General features: G+C 36.6%; 1 protein-coding gene across 1 annotated transcript in view; it reads left to right on the forward strand.

Annotated features, from left to right (window-relative positions):
* LNPK (lunapark, ER junction formation factor) overlaps positions 1–18,246 on the forward strand; it is a 42,793-nt gene extending 24,547 nt beyond the window's left edge. The window contains exons 9-13 of the mRNA XM_033064741.1: positions 812–1,030; positions 5,649–5,754; positions 6,452–6,522; positions 7,791–7,961; positions 13,805–18,246. Coding sequence (XP_032920632.1) covers positions 812–1,030; positions 5,649–5,754; positions 6,452–6,522; positions 7,791–7,961; positions 13,805–14,001 — 764 coding nt within the window. The 3' untranslated portion in view covers positions 14,002–18,246. The remainder of the gene's footprint in view (positions 1–811; positions 1,031–5,648; positions 5,755–6,451; positions 6,523–7,790; positions 7,962–13,804) is intronic.
* Positions 18,247–19,317: the final 1,071 nt, after the last annotated feature.

Raw genomic sequence — 19,317 nt, forward strand, 5'->3', positions numbered from 1 at the left:
GTCAATATCTGCAGAGCTAAAGCAGTGGTTGCATTTCTGTTTGATTTGTTGTAATAGTGTGTGAACATCAGGCTTGCCTGACTATTACAACATTCCAACTGTGGTATATTACTGGTGATATTTGGCTTCAGAAGAACAGCTGGGGAAATGTATTAAGTTCTTCATGGTAGTGATGTAATAGTAACTGAGAGTGGTGTGAGAAGACGTAAAAGTTGGACGGTGTTCTGGCAGAGCCCCTTCCTGCTTTGTGAGCATCCATGCATGTGGTTTGATGGTAGGGTTACTGAAACAACTGAAACTATATCACCTGAATGAAGCAGTACCTTTTCTTCTGGTTTTAGAATTGTTTTGTTTATCCAATCTGTTTTTTAAAAAATAACTCTGGGCACTTAGCCTGGGCATATTAGATGCTGAGTGAATAGTTTTTAGGAGAGCTAAATACTTGGAAGCATTTTTGATCCATGGAGTAAAAAGTGGTCAGTTCTGTGCATTGTGGTTTGAGTCTAGCTGTTCATCTGTCCAATGTTCTGCCTTAGCAGATACTTTGATTCTGTTCTCTAATTTCTTTCTAGAAGAATTTTGCCCAAAGTGTTTAACAGTTATGATAATAGCTATTAAAATGCAGTGTTCTACGCGGTATTTACTTCTGTGACATCAGCTCAGCTGATGGTACTTAGTTTTAGATACTTAGTTTCCCTTGTTTTGTTTGAGTCTGTAATTTGCTAACTGATGTAACAATATTCATGTACTTATACTAGTATCTTGCTTATAATGCTCGATATTAAGTATAGTATGTACATATTCTTGTCAGAAATTCGTCAGAGGACTGCAGCTCAAAGAAATGCTTCTATGCCCTCACCTGCAACTCCTAAACCAGGCTCTCCCAAGTCCCCACTTCCAGCATCTCCTAATCTGCAGAGAGAGACTCCGGCTCTGAGCGGGCTCCCGGAAAGAACGGCTGTGCCATCCTTGCAAACAAATGTTTTACCAAGACGCCCTGGATCCCCTGCTACTTCAGTGCCTGGAATGGGTAAACACAGCACTTAATGTTATTTACAGTTTATATTGTTTTCTCTGGTTACCAATAAAATAGGCCATTTTCAGACACTATGGAAATGGCATTTCATTTGGAAATAGCAGAGCAGTTATCTGATTAAGCAGGAGTTCCATATTCAATTAGCCATAACTCTTTACAGCTGGCACCTTTTGATGCTGAAACCTATTGCCTGAGCTCATTTAACTGTTATGGCTTCTTTGTTTAAATGGCAATAAAACTTTGCAGTATTCTGTAGTCAACAATATAGCATACCTTTTTATGTTCTTAGTTTAGAAGAGCTCTATGCTTGTATAAATCAGGTACAGAGGAGAACACTTTCAGAATACATTGATGCTTCTCACTAAACCCTGCACATATTTTTTTTAACATGCATCTTGACACTTATTTAAATTTTTACTCTAGAAGGTATAGTCATGCAGCCTATACTCATAGATTAAAGTGTGGAATACCAAAGACAACAGACAAGTTGTCTGTGTTGTAACTGAATTTTAAAATGGCACTGTTATTTTAGTACAGGAGTCCAAAGTTTAGCAGCAAGTTGAAATCTGGTAGGAATGAGTAGTCCTTGAAATTTGGTTTCATATCCTGAAAGTGTTTTTCCCTTGATTTCTTACTTGGTGTTTAGATGGAATGGACTTTTAATAAATAGGACATTAACTAAATTGTATTGGAAGGATTGCTAAATTTGAGATTTTGTGTGGGAAGCACCATTTCCTCATGTAATTTTCCTCATGGATGGTAAAGCTGTGAGTGGGTTTGTGCCAGACCTTTCATTCTTTGTGGGATGTTTGACAAGTTGGATCACAAGGCAAGAAAGGAGATGAAATGCTGTCTTGAAAATAGAAGGGGCACAACTTGCCAAGAATCTCATGAGCATCAGTGTAATGTGGAGTAGTTCTTCGCTCTGTGTACAGGCATCAAGGGTATTTTTCTCTGCCTTATGTTCCAGATTCTTACTTGAAGCTACTGAAGTCTTGCTCTGTGTCCTTCCTTACTAATTCCCACGATACAATAAAAAATTAGAGCTGTAGACATTATTAGCTGTAGACGTATATTGATACCTGTTCTCTAAGATCTTGGGAAGCTGAATGTTAAAAGCCTTTTTCCTGCTGTTTAATGTAGTGGAATAAACTTGACATGGAAAGCTGTGATCTCTATTCTCTGTAGAGTCCATTAAACCTTATTTGTTGTTAGTAATTCCTTACCTGTGTTATGAAACTACTACATTTGTTTTTATCCCTGAAGTGAACTGTAAAGGCAAGTTAAGTAAGTCTTGATTATCTTGAAGTACCAGAAATTAGCTCCTTGCACCAGGAAATTGGTCATTTGGTTGCAAAACACATTACTTGATAACTGATTGCCAAAAATTCCATAATGAGTTTAAAATGGCGTGCTCCTTTTTAAGGAAGCTGACTGTAGAATAAAGTATTAGCTGTATAATGACTTTATTCTTAGGGGAAGATTCAGGCACGTTGAATAAGCTGAATGAAATTCAGCCTTTACTACATCAATGTTTTAGAGGAAGAAGAAAAATAAAGTAACTGACTTGTTTGAAAGGACACTTGCCAAGCTTTAAAATTTCTAAATTAAAAATTTTTTAATGTAATTTTTTGTGAAAATGCCTGAAAGGCATTTTCCCCCCACTTAATAATTTGTATTTTGACTAAACGTGTTACTTTACCATAGGTAACAATGGGAGGCACTGCAATTGTCAGTGAATATGGAAGCCCTCTCTTTTCTTGAATTTCCTCAAACCTTCGAGGCATATAAAATCTCAGTCATGTAGCTGTAGTGAAAAGTACATAAATTCTGTATCTCTAAGAGTAATATGGCATCTAAGTTTATGCATGGCCTGCAAAAAATATGAATAGCCTTAATTATCTCTATTTTACAGAAGATTAATAATTCATTTTCATTATACTATATTTTGTAGGGGAGAATCAATTTAACGTGTATTACCACGGAGCTCCCATATGTTTGAAAATTAATAACCAGCAGGTAGTTGAGAGTTTGCCAAGCCTTGCAAAAATGACCAGTCTTTCTACAATGATTGCTTTTGATGTTTATATTAATTACTGGTGTCCATAACAGCATGAGAACCAAGATGGTTGCTTTGAGTTATTAGTAGGCAGATAATTGAAGTTGTTGTTGGAATGTGTTGTGATGTTTCATTCTAGGTAACTTTATTCAGTTTTCACTTGGTTTATTGACTTTTAGAAACTTTATGTATTGGTGATTTACAAGTCATATGAGAACTTGGTCTTCTGAATAAAGGCCTAAGTAACAGTTAAGTGCAAACCAAGTATTCACAAAATTATTCCAGGGCTTTAATTTTATTGCAGGTTGTATCAATGCCTTTTTTGATGGAAATATTGGATCTTTCAGGTTTTTGTAAAGCTCTAAGAAATGAATTTTGTCTGACTGAATATTAGCAGAATGCAGGTTATTTTCACTGAGTTTGTTCTGTCTTGCTGCTGTGACGGTTTTCTTGGTCTAAGTTGCTACTGGAGGACAGAATACAGGGATAACTTGGAAATGCATTCACTGATTGTAATCTTCTGAATTTATTTCTCTTGTTTGGGAAAATAAGGCCTATTTTTAAAACATCTGTGTTGAGTATGGAACTTTTTTGTACTTAACTGATGGGCTGTAATTGCAGTATTTTCTAAACAAGTTTTCTTGTGCTTCTAAAGATTAGGACAGTCCATTTAGGTCAAATGTCCAATATTGACAAGATGTGTCTTGAAAGATGTGCTATTAGAAATAGTACAGAAATATTTGCAAGATTAGTCTTGTTCTAGTGCAGCACTACAAGAGGGTACTGCTGAAAATATTTGATTCCTACAATGTTTAACGTTTGCCATAGAAGATGGAAGTTAGCTGTGTGTGGTATTGAGTGTGAGGTTTACCACAATGTAGTACATTCTGCCCTTAGTTACGTTTTCCTTTTTTGCTTTTATCTGAAGATTAAAAGTCAGGAGACTTGAAATGGCAATTTGCTGACAGTTACGTTTGGTGCTATATTTACACATGAAGCCCATCTTGGATCAGATTATTGAATAGTAAGACTAGCTGTGTTGTCTTTGCCTCCTGCTCTGGAGGTGAAGATGTACGAGGAGTGGCTGAGATACTTGATTTGTTCAGCCTGAGGGAGAGTTCAGAAAGCTTTTGGACAGCATTCTCAGGTGCATGGTGTGTGTACATGGTTTTGGGGTGTCCTGTTCAGGGACTCAATGACTGAGATGGGTTCCTCCCAAGTCAACACATTCTATGGATACTCTGCTTGGGAGGTACATGTTACTTCTATGTGTATGTTTATTGAAGTGCTGGAAGCTATGAGTGCATGTCCTGATGCTGTCCCTGGCTAAGCTGTAAGAAAACTCAGTCTGAACAATCCTGAAAAGCTTGAAGTCAGCCATTTTTAATGCAATATCTTTCAGTTAAATGTCCTTCTGAATTAGTTCAGCATACTAACAAACTAGACTCTCAGTTGTCCTTTGTTTGGATTTTTAAAAAATCCTATTTTGCATTTTTAGACAGTGCATTTCATTTGTTTTACTGTTGTTTGTTGGTTGTTATGGGGGATATATGAAACATACCTCAAGACAAACACTGGATGGAGTGAGAATAGTTATAAGCTAGAACTCTTCTCAGAGAAGACACTCATCTCTTTTTGCACCTTCAGTATTTCATTTCCATGAATTACAGAGTTCATATAGGGCTTTAGATTGCCATATGCTCATCTCAGTATGAAGCTTGCTAATACTGAGTGATGTTTTTTTTTTTTAATCTAGCCTTCTTAGCTATTATGACCTTGCATAGAACTTTGGCATTTTTAACATAATTTTGTCAGTGGTTTAAACCAGGCCTTATTTGTAAGGTGTCACAATTTTGTCTGGCTTCTTTGACTAAGCATAAATATGAAAGTATCCAACTTGTCTTTAAATATGGGATAACCAAAATGACAAACAGCTGGACAGGTTTAATGTATAGAGTCAATGCACACTGAGGGCATGCTCATGTAGTAGTGTAACTACACAGAAACCAATGGGTGTTTCTGTGGTGACATCTTCATAAAATCATGGAATGGTTTGGATTTTAAGGGATCTTAAAGATAATCTCTTTGAAACCCCCATGCCATGGACAGGACACTTTCCAGTAGACCAGGTTGTCCTGATCTCTAGTTCTTCTACTGTTGTCATTGATTTTGGCAGACTTATTGGTGTAAACTACAAGTATAAATTCGCAGAGTTCAGTGTATGTGAAGAGAACTTAGTTAACTTGTTCTTTCTTAAAAGGCCTTTATTTGTTAATAATCAAATACTATTGATACCTTAAGTTCTTTAGAAATTATAAATTTAATTACATGTCCAAGGTGTAAAAATGGAGTGATTTAACAAAATTGTAAGCTAAAGGAGCATAAGAGGAATTTTGAACTATTAGGGGTTGAAGAATCTTGCAGCTTTTCTAGTGGACTAAGAAATATGCCCATGTATGTTAAGTAGATGCAATTATTTTGTTACACTAGCATACACAGTAAAATATATATTTATTTAGTGGAAAATAATTTTGATAATAATTCATATTCTAGGCCTTCATCCTCCAGGCCCTCCCTTGGCAAGACCTGTTCTTCCTCGAGAGAGAGGAGTTGTGGATAGAGTTATTGAATATTTGGTCGGTGATGGTCCTCAGAACAGGTAATGTGTTCTTTAAGAAATATCTGAACACTTAGGGGAAAGGAAACTTCTTAACCTTTTTTTAAGCCATGTCAAGGTTAAAAGAATTGTAAATGAACTTGTCCAAAATTTTCAGAATTACGTGGCTCTTTCTCAATGCTTCACTTGAAATGTCTTTGCAGGGAAACTGGTGATATTTGGACAAAACTACTCTCTGTTCTGAGTAGTATTAGCTGCTACAAAGAGATCTGTGCTCAAGTGGGGGAATGACTTGTATTTTGAACTGAAAAAAAAGAAATAGTTTGCCTCAGCACTTCAGTTTTATATCTGTTATAAATGTCTTTCAGATTACCTTCACAAGTGTCCAAACATGTCCAAACTTAACACTTTTACTATGGTTACTGTTAGCTGTATTCTAATGAAATAAAGGTTTAATTTGGATGTTATTTTCTGACACTGATGATAGTAAAAATATACTGAACCATAGTTTAAAGTGTAGTTGAGAGTATTTCACTGTGGTTAAACAAACTTCAAAAAGTATTATTTAATCTACAGATTTAGTTTGCTTTCAAAATTAATAATTTTATTGTGGAAATCACAATGTGATTGTGTGGAAGAAAAGATCTAGGGTATTAGTCAATATGTAAAGTAAAATACATCTCCCTTCAGTGTGTTATTGCTTAAAGGTATGTACTTATGTATTATTCATGTTTTCTAGGTATGCCCTTATATGTCAGCAGTGTTTTTCTCACAATGGTATGGCTTTGAAGGAGGAGTTTGAATATGTAGGTAAGAGTTAATCTTTTTTTAGACTCTTTTACTTGGCTTATGTAACAAACATGCATCATACTTCATTTTGGTTGCAGCTTAGTACTGAGCTGACATTGTGAAATATCACTTCATGTGTGAACATTTTTTGGTAACATATTACTCTGTATCTTAAGGTTTACTTCAAGACTTCGAGAAGTACTTTATTGTGACCCTCAGGTCATGGATTTTATGTGTAGAAAACTATTCAGTAGAAATAAGCTTCCTCCAATACATCCCTGAACGTTGCTACTGGCTATGAATGGTTCTCAGAAGGGTTTTATGTTGAGAAACTATCTGACATTAAAGTGTGCCTCTTTTACCAGAACTTTAAACTAAATTTTCCTTTGGCAAGAAGATCTTGGGGACGTGTTGGAAAAAGAGTGGGAACGAGCCCTAGGGGCCTATATGTGAATTTATGGCTGACAATAACTTCAGACAGACACAGCTCTTTATTGAACACAGATGTTGTATTTTGCCTGCTTTCTACCACAAGTGTAAGCCTGATGCTTAAGAAACTAGGGATTCCTAGATAAATCTTCTATTTCATTTTGTTTTGTTGGTTTTTATGAGTAAATATACTGCATTGTGAGAATAAGCTAAATGTTTCCTGTGAAACTGAAGATATGTAGTCTTTGTTATGTTAGTTCTTATGAGTTCACAACTCAACTGCACCGGAATTTGCCACTTCCCCCTTGTCTTGGTGAGAGTGGGGAGGACAGAGTTATTTAAGTGTTAAATCATATGCAGTATTTCTACAAAACAAAACTGCTTTTTCTTAATGAAGCACCACTGGATCAGAATGTTCCTCAAAAAGAGTGAGACATACCTTGTGGAATTCTTAAGATCTCTCTACTCAGAGTGTAAGGAAAGTGGCATCTTAAGGAGAGGGGAAAAAATCATCTGCCAACTTAATTCTTTTGGAGGAAAGAATAGAACAACACCATGTGGCAGCATCTGGTGCTACTGATTTGCATTATTTTGTTCATTGTGGTCAAATCTTTGAGTGTTGGGCAGTACTCAGTTCAGCAGAGCTGAAAGCAAGCAGGTTTGTAAAAACCAAATGTCTGCTGAATTTGAAAAAGGACCTATATAGGACAACTTGTAAATTTGGTGGAGGTACTCTCTGGTACTGATAGTCACTTAGTTAACTCTGAAGTATATTGAATTATCAGAATATAGTGTAGAAATAAAGATGAAATGTTAAGTTCCTTAGTGAGGCTGCTTACTGGGTGTGCTTTGTGGTGTAGCATTTAGGTGTGCCTACTGCTTCTTTCTGAATCCTGCAAGAAAGACTAGACCTCAAGCTCCACGACTTCCAGACTTCAGCTTTGAAAAAAAGCAACCTACGGAGCTGCGATGTGCACCTGAGCCTCTGGAACCTAGAGAGAGAAAGCCCCAGGAGACTCAAGAGACAAAAGGCAAGTACTAGTCTCATTAAATCTGCTTTTTCTTAAATGTCTAATGAAATTCACCATCAGCTAGCTCTGTTGAGCTAAGTTTTCTCGTAAGAATGACAACAGCTGAAATACTCAAACACTGCTTAAACTGGGTTCCTGGTGAGGTGCTCAGTGACTGAAGTCTGTCACTGTTAAAGGCATTTGCTCAATGGCCTTTACGTGCTTTGGCTTTTGATCAACCCCCAGCTGGGTAGGCAGTTGGTCTACATGATTGTTGTTGGTCCATTCCAATTGAAATAGTACAGTGTATTCGGACTTCATAGTAAGTGCAGTTTATATATTTTTTTCAGTTCTTGTCTCTGCTCCTAGATTAGGTTGTTTGATAGTAGTATCTTCTTTCTTGTACCCTAAAATTTCTTTTTATTTGTCATTATCTTGTGGAAATGATGGCATAACAATTTTTTCACTCTAATGTCACTGACAAATGGGTAGAAAAAAGCCCTGTAAATTACAGAAATAGTTAAGGAGGCAGTATGTCCCAAAGTAGTTAACTTTCACTGTGTTTGGCAGGTCATTTGGTTGAGGTGTGTTGGAATTTCTGCCTTTGTTCCTTTTGCTCTTTTCCTCAGGGCAGGAAAATCTAGTAAAACTGCCTTGTTTAATTTCAGGTAGTTCAAAGACAAATTGTCAATTTTAATTTAACATAGTTCCTTTTGAGACATTTTATAGTCTGCAGATACAGTAGGCATCTGGTGTACAGCTAACAGGAAGATGCAGTGTTTAAAAGACTCCAGAAATCATAATTTCAAACCAGACTATCTCCAGTTAGATGTGCTAAGTACTTGATGGGACTTTTGTTAGTTTAAGCAGGGATCCTGGGGGAAAATGATCAGATAGTGTGCAGCCCTGAGGTTCAGGCTAGAAACACCAACTGTGGGAAACTGTCAGACTGTCATAGTGGGCTTCTGCTTGATTATTTTTAACAGGGAGTACAAAGGAGCATTGGGCTTTACTTTCTGGCATGAGAAGAATGCACAAAACCAGTAGGGAAGTCATATTTAGTGGTGGCAGTCTCTGGGCATGGCTTCATGAGGGTGCACTGTAGTGAAAACTTGGTTTCTTTTCCTGTGCACTCTTACCTCAGTAGAAGTGATGTTATTGGCATGAAAGTAAGATTGAAATCAAATGGATAAAACTGAGACCATGAAAATGTCTCATTTGCCCTTAAATCAGAGTAATCTTTTTAGCAAGGAGAGGGTAGCTTCTTGGACTTGTGAATTTAGAAGATCCTTACAGAAAAAAGCATACTTTGTTACTAGGATCTTTGAAAGTATGCTTGTTTCCTTCTGTCTGACTCAAATAGAGAGGTCCTTAAAGAAGGATACTCTACTCTTGGAGGCATGTGCCCCATGGGCTTCTGAATGTTATCCATTACTGCAGGTTTTTAGGGAGAGGTGCTTGCTAATTAATCTGGTATTATTATTGAAAGAAATTATAGCGAAACTATGCCTGTAATGAGTCTGAGCTGCTGAGTCAGTCTATAGGTGTTGTAAAAAATGTAAAATCTGAAGAATTACTGTGAGATTGCCATTAAGCATTTCAGATGTAGGAATGAAAACTGTGAGAAGTTGCTTTTTATGGAAGCAGAATTTTATCAAACACTTCAGCAGAAAAAATAGGATGGATTTATTGCAGAAATGTGATCTTAGCAATTTACCCTTAACAATGGAAATTACTTGTTTTTTTCTGATGTTATCTTGTATTAATCTGCTGCTTTATTTAAAAACAGCAGGAAAAGAAACAACTGTGAGCCTCACTGCCTAGTTGTCTCTTCCTGATAGGAAGTATATGCTGAAATTTTTTAGAAGAGGCGTAAGAAACAAGTATACAAACTTTTGGTTTTCTGTGTTTAATAGCTGATCTTCTCTGCATATTTGTTCTCCAAGATGGTATGAACCATTCTGTTTTGATAATTACTAAGCAACCAGAAATAATCTTAGTATTTTACATAACTCTGAGAAATGTCTTGTTGATTTAGAGGAGGCCAGTGCCTGCCTGTGACTTGCAACAAAGGAATCTCTTTGTAATGAAAAGATATTTTCAGTAAATCACTTTTTCTGGTGGAACTGTAATATGAAACATAACTGCTTACATGCAGTTGGGTTTTATTAATAAATGAACACATTCCTTGATTGTAAGATTAAGGTATGAAACTATTGTTGAGGTAGAGCTCTGGGGAATGTTTTTGTTCACCACAGAAAAATAGCTGCTGTCACAGCAAGAGAATATCTTCACTTACAGATGCAGACAAACATTAACATCAGGAAACCAACTTCACCACAATGCTGACGACACAGTGGAGTACAACTGTTATCTGTAATTCATTTACACCATAGCTGCATAGCTCAAAGAAAGAGCAAAATAATGTGATAAAGAAATGTTATAAATATTTTTTTGCCAGTCAGCTACTTTTCCTAATGTGTACAACATGAAGCTGAACTTTTTTTTTTCAGTTGTATACTCATGTAGTGACAAGCATGCTACATGCAACTCCTGTGGAAAAGAGATCTGAAGAATGCTTTTGGGGAGTGCTCTTGGCACTAAACTTTGGAATTGTGTTTTAGAACTCTGGAAAATGGAGTAATCAGCTGTCAATGTAGTGCAGATCACTGGCACAAACATCATGCTTCCTTATTCACCAGATTAATTTAGGAATTTTTAGTACCAGAGTGACGCAATAAACTTGAGCTCTTTCCTTACCTTTCCCATAAATGGCTTGATTTTGATCCCCTCCCTCCCCATCAAAAGCTATGTGGTTCTCTTATGTCCTTCTCTTAAATGGATCAAAGTTTGGACCATATTGAATGATCAGAAAGGAAGCACTTTTAGCCTCTTGATTAATTTTGCCTTGCATTTCACTGTATTTTGAAACAAAACTGAAAAGAAGTTGACTACATCAGTGTTTTGTGTTGAATGTCTCGTGCTGATATTTAGAGGTCTTCATTAGAGGAAGATTTGAACTTCATCTGATTTGAACTTCAGACCTCACCACAGTGGTCAGCACTTCACGGACTGCTTTATGTGATGTCTCTGGATTTGTATGGAATTCCTTGACCATCTTGCCCAAATATATTTTTTAATACTGTCACTTGTAAGGATTCTTGGAATACAGCAAATGCTAGTATGTTTAGAAGGGTTTTATAAAGGCAGATGAAGAGACCTGGCTTGTTCAGCTGAAGGGGTCACAGTAATGGTCTCCACCAGAAATAAAGATATTGCACGTGTGTGTTTACTGTCAGTTCTACCACAAATGGAGCTTGGCTTTGGGCAAGTGTTACAGAAATTTTTTCTGAGAATAAAACTGATGGAAGACAAAGGACTAATATGTCTAGAACTCAATGACTTCAGGCAGACATAGGTCAACTCACCTTGAGTTTAATGACTTGTAAACAAGTTCTTTTGATTTAAAAATATGTTACGTTTCCAGTCAACCACAGTTCAGTTTTGCTAAACAATCTAAGTTGCTTTTTTGATAGGACATAAAGGGTAGAGGGAATGCTGCTGTCTTGTTTCAAAGGTTTCACAATAGCTTTCTCTCAAAGCCATTAGCAGATTTCTGTGAGACACATGTTTTTAAAGATACTTCAGACATGTGGAGCTACGTGAAAATCTATCTTTAAGGGGAACTGTACTGAAGAAAACTTGTCCCAAAGCTGCTTGAAAGCACAAGCAGCTCTCTTTTAGAGCAATTACACTTAGCAGACATTTTCTACTTAATTTAATAGTGATGGAGTATTGTGGTTTCACTGGTTATTCAGTGAAATACACTCTGCAGTGAGAGGAAGGGTGGCTGACTTGTTGCAATGCTTTCTAAGTACTAAGCATTAAGCAGGAGTATTGGGGGGAAAAAAACTGCTGTAGCCAGGAGCAGATTTTTTAAGGTTGCATTGTTGCAGCTCTTAAATATGCAGCAACATAGGGCCGTGTTTGCTGTTAAGTTCATGTGGGTGAATCTACATTCTTTGGTTAAGTGATGGGTTAAGTATTCCTCATCAGGGACACTTAAATTTCCTTTTGTCATCTTTTGAAGTATATAGTCAAGAGTTTTCACTTGTTGGCTGCTGCTCTTAAAATGGCTTTATTCATGCAGTATTTAAATCAGGTTGACTTTAGTCAAACTTTCCATTAATTGCTGTGTTTAAAGTGGAATTGCTATATATTTTTAATGAAGACTAATCATGTTTATGGTGAGAGTTAACATCACTTACTCTGAATGCCCTGGCTACTCATTTAAAGGACCTACTCTTTAGTTTCATGTAACTGTCTCAGACTGAATTATAAGACCAAAAGTTTCCATGTGAATTTGCACTATCTTGTTCCTTTGAATATAGTTAGAATATGCATTTCAACAGGTTTTCTCCTTTCCATTAGAAGTTTCTGCTGGTGGCTGTGATTGTTACTGAGTCTTACATGAAATATGTTATAAATGCTTGGCAGCCTTCTAATCAGGCTAAGCAAACAATCTCTACCTCTGTCAGACTAAGAACAAGTCACTGCTGCAGAGTGCTAAGAATGATTCAGTTGAGGACTGCAGGACTGAAACTCTGTAAATAGGTAATGGTTGGGCTATGCTACAAATGAGTTGTGAGGGCATAGAGCTGCCTCTTCCTTGCATCCCATACTTTGACTCTAGCCTGAAGAGCAGCAGCAAAGGAGTGTAACTCAAGTGTGGAGGGATTGGAGCAGGAAAATGCACAAACTTATTCATAGAATTTGAGACTGAAGAAAAAATTCAGAGATGAGACAGAAAGAAAACTGTCAGTTGGGAGATAAAGATTGAGCACAGACAGAGATGGGATCAAGATGGAAATTGAAGAGCAGGAAGAGAGAGTGGAATGGCCTGGAAAGTAACTGGGAACATTAATTTGCTTGGGCAAAAACAGGAGAGTTGAAAAACTTTGGAACAAGAAGCCAGGGCAGGTGTTGAGCAGCTTGTGGCTGAGAGAGCAGGGAAGGAATCAGGTTGAGTCAGCTGCAGACTTGCTAAAATGAAAGATCAAGTCTGAGAAAAAGTGGAGGAGCTGGGCTGCTCTGAGCAGTCTGAAATGAAGCCTGGAGCTAACTAGGTAGTGCTTTGTGAGGAAGGAGGGGTCTTCAGTTCTTGATGACAGATGGTGTTTGTACAGGGTCTGCTGGAAAGGGGTGAACAGCAGCTCCTCTACTGTAGTGAAGCTAGAATTTACTTCTTTAGAGGCAGTACTTTCAATAAATATGTATAATCTTGAAAATATGTATGTTATCAAAGAAACTCCCATCCTGGGTGAAAAATATACTCACTCCTGTGCGACCATCCTACACTACCTCATGGAAGACAGAATATGTAATAATTTTCATTGGCTGGTTTGATATATTTGTTTTTTTTCCTGATTATTAGACTCCTTATGTTCAAAGTAGTTTTCATCACGTAGAATATTTTAGTTTGTGTACAGAATGAATCCTTATAAAAAAAGTTAAACAGTAAAACTGACTTTACCAAACACAAAAACTGAATTGCCATGATGTGTTTCTGAGGTCTCACTTTAGTTAACAAGCTTAGAAAGCTTCTGTTGAGGATGAAGATATGCAAATAATACATAGTATTTTCTTACTGGGAACTCAGCTCTTTTCCTTTCTATTTTTTCCCCCTTGAATTTTGTTTTACCTGTGACCATCTTAGAAAAATCAAAGTTTTTATGAGTTGAGAACATCATGCAGTTACTAGTCAAAACCTGTATGTGATTGCAGAATGTTTCATTTGCTTTTTAAGAGTATTAGCTGCCACTTAATTTCTGGAAATGACTATTTTGTAATTTTTCTTTTTACAGAATCTGAAGATGATGCGGACCAGCTTGTTGAGACAAATGACACAGATGATAAAGCACCAAGTTCTGAGCATCTAAATGATAAGCTAGCTGAAGAAGATGAAAAAGAAGAAGCAGAAAACATTTCAGCAACTGAAGAAGCTATTTCAGAGTCTACTTCAGCTGAACAAAGTGAAGAACCTTTAATAAAAGCAGAATAAAATACTTCAAGTGCCTTCTGTAGCTAGTTTTTAGCTTTGTTCATGCCTGTTGTTACTATTCAGGTGAGCTTTTTTTAATGGTACAACTTAAAAATCTTGCTTGGGCTTAAACTGCCTCAACTGCCACAGTGTGTCAAAGCTATATGTAAAAGTGGGTGTTGTAGATGAAGCATGTCTCTAAGTTAACACATAGAATGTGTAGTTGGTTGAAGTCTATGAGTTGTAGCCCTTGTTTAGTTTGTGTATTTAAAAACTTAAAAGTACAAGCTTTGCGAAGGGTGACTTATAATTTGACATCTCTTTAGCTGTCACACATAAAGAGCAATTCCTGATGGCATCTGACCTAGTAAGTTTGGTCTAGTGAACTTAAGATGCTTTTTAATGCTGCCCTGTTAAAATGGATTGAGTACACATTTAATACACAGATGTTTACAAGCTAAAGTGTCATCTGACATTTGACTTAAGCATATGGAAGTGTCATTGCAATATTGCTCATTGTCTAACTTTTTGACAGAATTCAGTTTTTTGGCACTTGGATAAATGGCATCTCCTTTGGTGTTTGCTTTGCAGATGAACCAGAGGCACCTACATGCAAAACTGTTTTGTGTTTACATAAAATATAAGAAGTCTCTGCACTCGATTGTACTTGAATACAAAGCACTATTTATACCTGTACAATAATGACAAGATATAAGTGAATTTTGTGCCTTTGTGTATTTTGTTAAAGGAAAATAAAGACATCTAGCAGCAATACTTGCTTTGTGATTCCTGAAACTGAAGAGGATTCATGTTCTGCTGTATGCAGCTATTCTACAGTTACTCTGTGCAAGTACAGAAGGAATGTGCCACCTTAAAAGGAACATGTCAATTTGTAGCTAAGGTGGCTTTGATAGAATAGAAGTAGATCCCTGATGAAAAGGGGAAGTGCATGTGCATTTACCAAAAGGCTTTTCTAACTGTACCTAAAGCTTGTTGATACTATCTAATGTTAAAATTGAAATGACTATTTACTGCTGGATTACTGAAAATGTAATTTTTTTTTTTTTTATTGCATTGGACACTTGTTACACATTTCCTGTTAAATGTAACAACTGGGATCCTGGATTAGACGTTTTCTGGTGTCTGTGAGGTACCTAAACCAGATTTTTTTTAGAAATAAATGCTGAACATATGTGACGTGGTTGATTTAGTTATACTTCTGATAAAAGTTTTATTTTGTGCAGTGTTGTGTACCTCACTATAGGGAGAGGGGAAATTTCAAAACCATGTTTAATGTCTTGGTTCCAAAGGGAGAGGATTTTTACACTGTAGAGGCAACAAAACCCCTCTACCAGAAAAGCATGCTTCTAAATGTGACCTTAGTATCCATGTCTTCATGCAAGGCATTATTACATGAACAACAATGATCAATTTTCTTTTTCAAACACATGCTTTATTTTCTGATTATTTGGGGATAGTTTAGAAGGTCAGTCTTGCATCACTGAGGATCAAGTGTAGTCTGTATTTAGATTAAGGAAGAATTTTTTTCTGCTTCACTATGTAAATTACAATGAATATTTTAATTAGTAGTCTTAATAGACAGAATGTATACATGTGATTAAAGGAGTACTCGTAGGTGTTTGTCTGTACTTACATGAACAATTACCAAATAAGCATTTTGTGTGTGACTGTCTTAGCTGGGAATACAAGGAGAACAGTCTCTTTTCAGAACATGTGTTACAGTATGAGTAAAGTACAAGGTACGAAGTGATAGGGGAATTAATTTTTTAATATTCTAGAGATATATTTTAGATTATAGAATTTATTTAAAATGGAAATAATTTTGCCTGAAAGGTGGCAAAACTTGCTTATTTTGTAAGTTGCTAATCTCTGCACTGCATTTTGTGCCTCACTGATTTATCTGCTTAAAGGCTTATTTCTTTGGAGAGAAAAAATCACAGACCATGTGAGTAATTCAGCACGGTAAATTGTGGGATGTACTTGCATTCTAAGCACTAAAAACAATTAAAATTTGATCTCCTGATCCATCATATGGGAGATGAAGGCATGAATTATTGTCAGTTCAGAACTTTAAGGTTACTCTAGGCACAGATATTGCTTTGTTTTAAAAATGTACATCTCAAATGTCTGGTCTATTGTAGAGTGATTTCAGGTCCTTTCCATGACAAGCAGTGGCTGAGGTGTAATGCATGTAATAGCTATAGAACTGACTGAGAAAACTGTTGATATTGAACCTATGTATTAAAAATGTTTTCATTAGCCTGGGACATGTATATTTTTGTGTCCTGCTTTTGTAAAAGAAGCTGATGTTTCTTAGGATTTTGGGAATATGAACTTTTTTTGAAAAAGGAGACTTAATATTTGGGGGTGATGGGGTGGGGTATTTTTCTCCCAAGTCTTAAATGTGACACGAGCAACTTTCCACAGAAGTGATGGGTACTTTTTATTTAACATATCACTGAAGAATCATGTAGAGACAATCTGATGTGAAAACAAATGCTTTTTAGAATATGACAACCTGCTTTGTGACCTAAAAATACCTGTAACTTTTGAGCACAGGAAGATTTAAGTCTGTTTTAGGTATGATAGAATTGTCTAGAAAGACTTTGCTACTTAAAAAAAGTGAGCATTTGTTTCCATTAATTTCTTCAGAAGGCTTGAAGATTATGTTAATGATGTCCTGGAATTTTGGTAGAGAAAAATCTGTTTTTAACTTTCTAATTTTCCAGGATTTTAAAGCAACTCTAGTAACTGAGGGCACAGGGTTAATCTGCAGGTGAATTCAGGCTCATGATGGTACAGATGACTGTTACGGACTGAGCTTTTCTCATTTTGCAGTAGGCCTTCACATGTTACTCCTGCCAAATGATAGAAGAGCATTCTGTGTCTGCAACAGTTGCTTCTGTGTACTATAAGTGTGGCAGTAGTGAAAGGCACCTGCCCAACAGGAATTGAATCCAAAAATACCTGTAAATGAACAGCAGTAACCACACTGAGTCATGTCATTGTAACACCAAACAAACCCTTGGAAGTAGGAGTATGTAGACATAAAAAGTACAGCAGTTGTCATATTTAATCCAGTTGCAGTTTCACTCAAAATGAGGAAATAGAAGAAAGCAGAGGGAAAAATACAGAAGTACTGTGGTTCCATGTTTTGTTGTCTTCTGACTTCCTGGCATGTACTCGAATCTCATTTTTTTCAAAAGTACTGAGATTTCGCACAGGACTGGGCTTCTACCATGTCATAGGAGCCCTCTTTTTCTTTCTGTGGCAGGGATGAAAAGCACAATTGAGTGGGGTAGTGAAGTAATACTTATTAGGGTGGAGTTATCTGTGCAAAAACTGTGCCACAAAAGACAAGCTAGTGTTCTAGTTCAAAACAAATTGAAATGAGGTGGTCAAATTTAAATTTTACTTTAGAAGTGATTTTTAAAAGGCAGTAGTATTTCAAATTTTAATACTTCTAGAAGAGAACAATTGATTGCCCTTGGACATTTTGAATTAAAGCGTTTAGTGGAATCTTGGTATGATGATTTCTCAAGAAATCTGTTTAGCCTCCATGCAGGGAAGAGAAAGTCCCAAGGCATGGCAAATGAAGATAATGCAATAGCTGATGGTTTAGGAATGGTCTAGAGATTATCAAAAGCAAGTAACTAAGTTGGATATGGTTGCCTTGAAGTGAAGAAGATTGAACCCCATGTGGTACATCAGTAGAAACCAAGGGAAGAACTTAATGGAGTGAAACAGTTGGAGGAAGGAAGGGATAATGCTTTTTTCTTTTAGAACAAAGATAATTCAAGAGATAGAAAAGCTGAACTTGAAGGGATTTTTTTCAGAAAATATAGCAGGATTTGGCTGTTACCACATGGCAGTACATAACTCACATTAATATCATGTTCTTACCTCAGAAATAGTAAGAATGCAATTGCCAAGGAATAATTTTAGAGAAGTTTGTTTACTTTTTAGCGTTAATTCCAGTAGAAAAAAGCCATCTAACTATTATGAGATACTTATAAAATTTTTTAACCTTCAAAGGCTAGGAGAAACACTTCTTTATTGGTACATGGTTCTGAACTTAGCAATGTTTGTGATGCTGGAGGAGTGAGTAGGCTAGAGGAAACTTTCATTACTCAATAGCTAAGTCTGCTATTAAAAACTTTGTCTTTAATTGTGAAGTCTTAACACATTCAGTACAAGAATACTGGATGTAAAGAAAGTTTTAAATAAACTACTTCTACATACTTATTCTGCTTCTGGAGTGAGGTTTTGTTAGGTATCCTGCAACGAGGAAAACTGTTCATGGGGTAGGGACTGTCCTGGCTGGGAATGTTGCACTAGAACAATAACCTTGAAGATTCATTTTGTGTCTTTGGCAAATTATCATTTGACCAGTTCACTGAGCGTTCTCAAGCAAAATCTTTAGGCCTTCATTTCCTTCTGTGCATTACAGGCTGGTTTTGGTTTAATTTGTTTTTTCCCCTAATCTCTCTGAGAAGTTCTTTGCTGTACAGTCACATGGTTCAATTAATGCCTCAGATGTCAGCATCTCATGTTTCAGTTCCCTTCTAGAATTGGTAAAATGCAACCCTGTCCAGATTTCTGGTGTAGTGAGCCTCTGAAGGAGACTGTACAGAAAACATGTCCCTAATACAGGCAAATTTTAAAAAAGGCTGCAGATACATCATAAACATTGGGAGGAGAGTAAGTTTTCCAGGAGTAAAGACTGGAAGTTTGAAAGTTCCAAATAATTTGGACAAAGAGCCTTGCAGGAGGGATTAGATTTAAAATTAATTTGGAGAATGAGAAGACAATAAAAGATTGCTCCATGACCAGTGGATTGTGTTTGATTGCATGTGATTGCTTATAATTGCTAAAGGATGTATTTAATGGCAGTATATAGGTGACAGATTTTTTTTAGGTTGTCAGAAAGTTTTGATTCACTGACAGGAAAATGTATGTGAAATGATTACTGGTCTTTGGCAGTGCTCCTCTACCGTGGTGTGGTCTTTAGGTGGAATTCATATGTCTCAGGTTTGTAGAAGGTGATGAAGGCAAGGAATTACAGCTGATGGGGTTGACTGGCATAGGGTTGTTGGCTCCAGGTCCTGGTGTGTAGTAATGCACCAAAGTTTCTGTCAGAGGACAAACTGTAAACTTCAATCAGAAATGTCCTAGTTGAGATTGTCTGGAAGTCTGAAATTCAGTGTTTGGAGGAGAAGAATGGCATTCTGAGTAGGGATGGGGATGGGAATTTCTTAGCCTTGGGTTTTTACTAGATGTTTATTTACACAACAAATAGAATAAGCTCCAATAGTG

The sequence above is a fragment of the Catharus ustulatus genome, chromosome 7 (genome assembly GCF_009819885.2).
Source record: "Catharus ustulatus isolate bCatUst1 chromosome 7, bCatUst1.pri.v2, whole genome shotgun sequence".
NCBI classification, from domain to species: domain Eukaryota; kingdom Metazoa; phylum Chordata; class Aves; order Passeriformes; family Turdidae; genus Catharus; species Catharus ustulatus.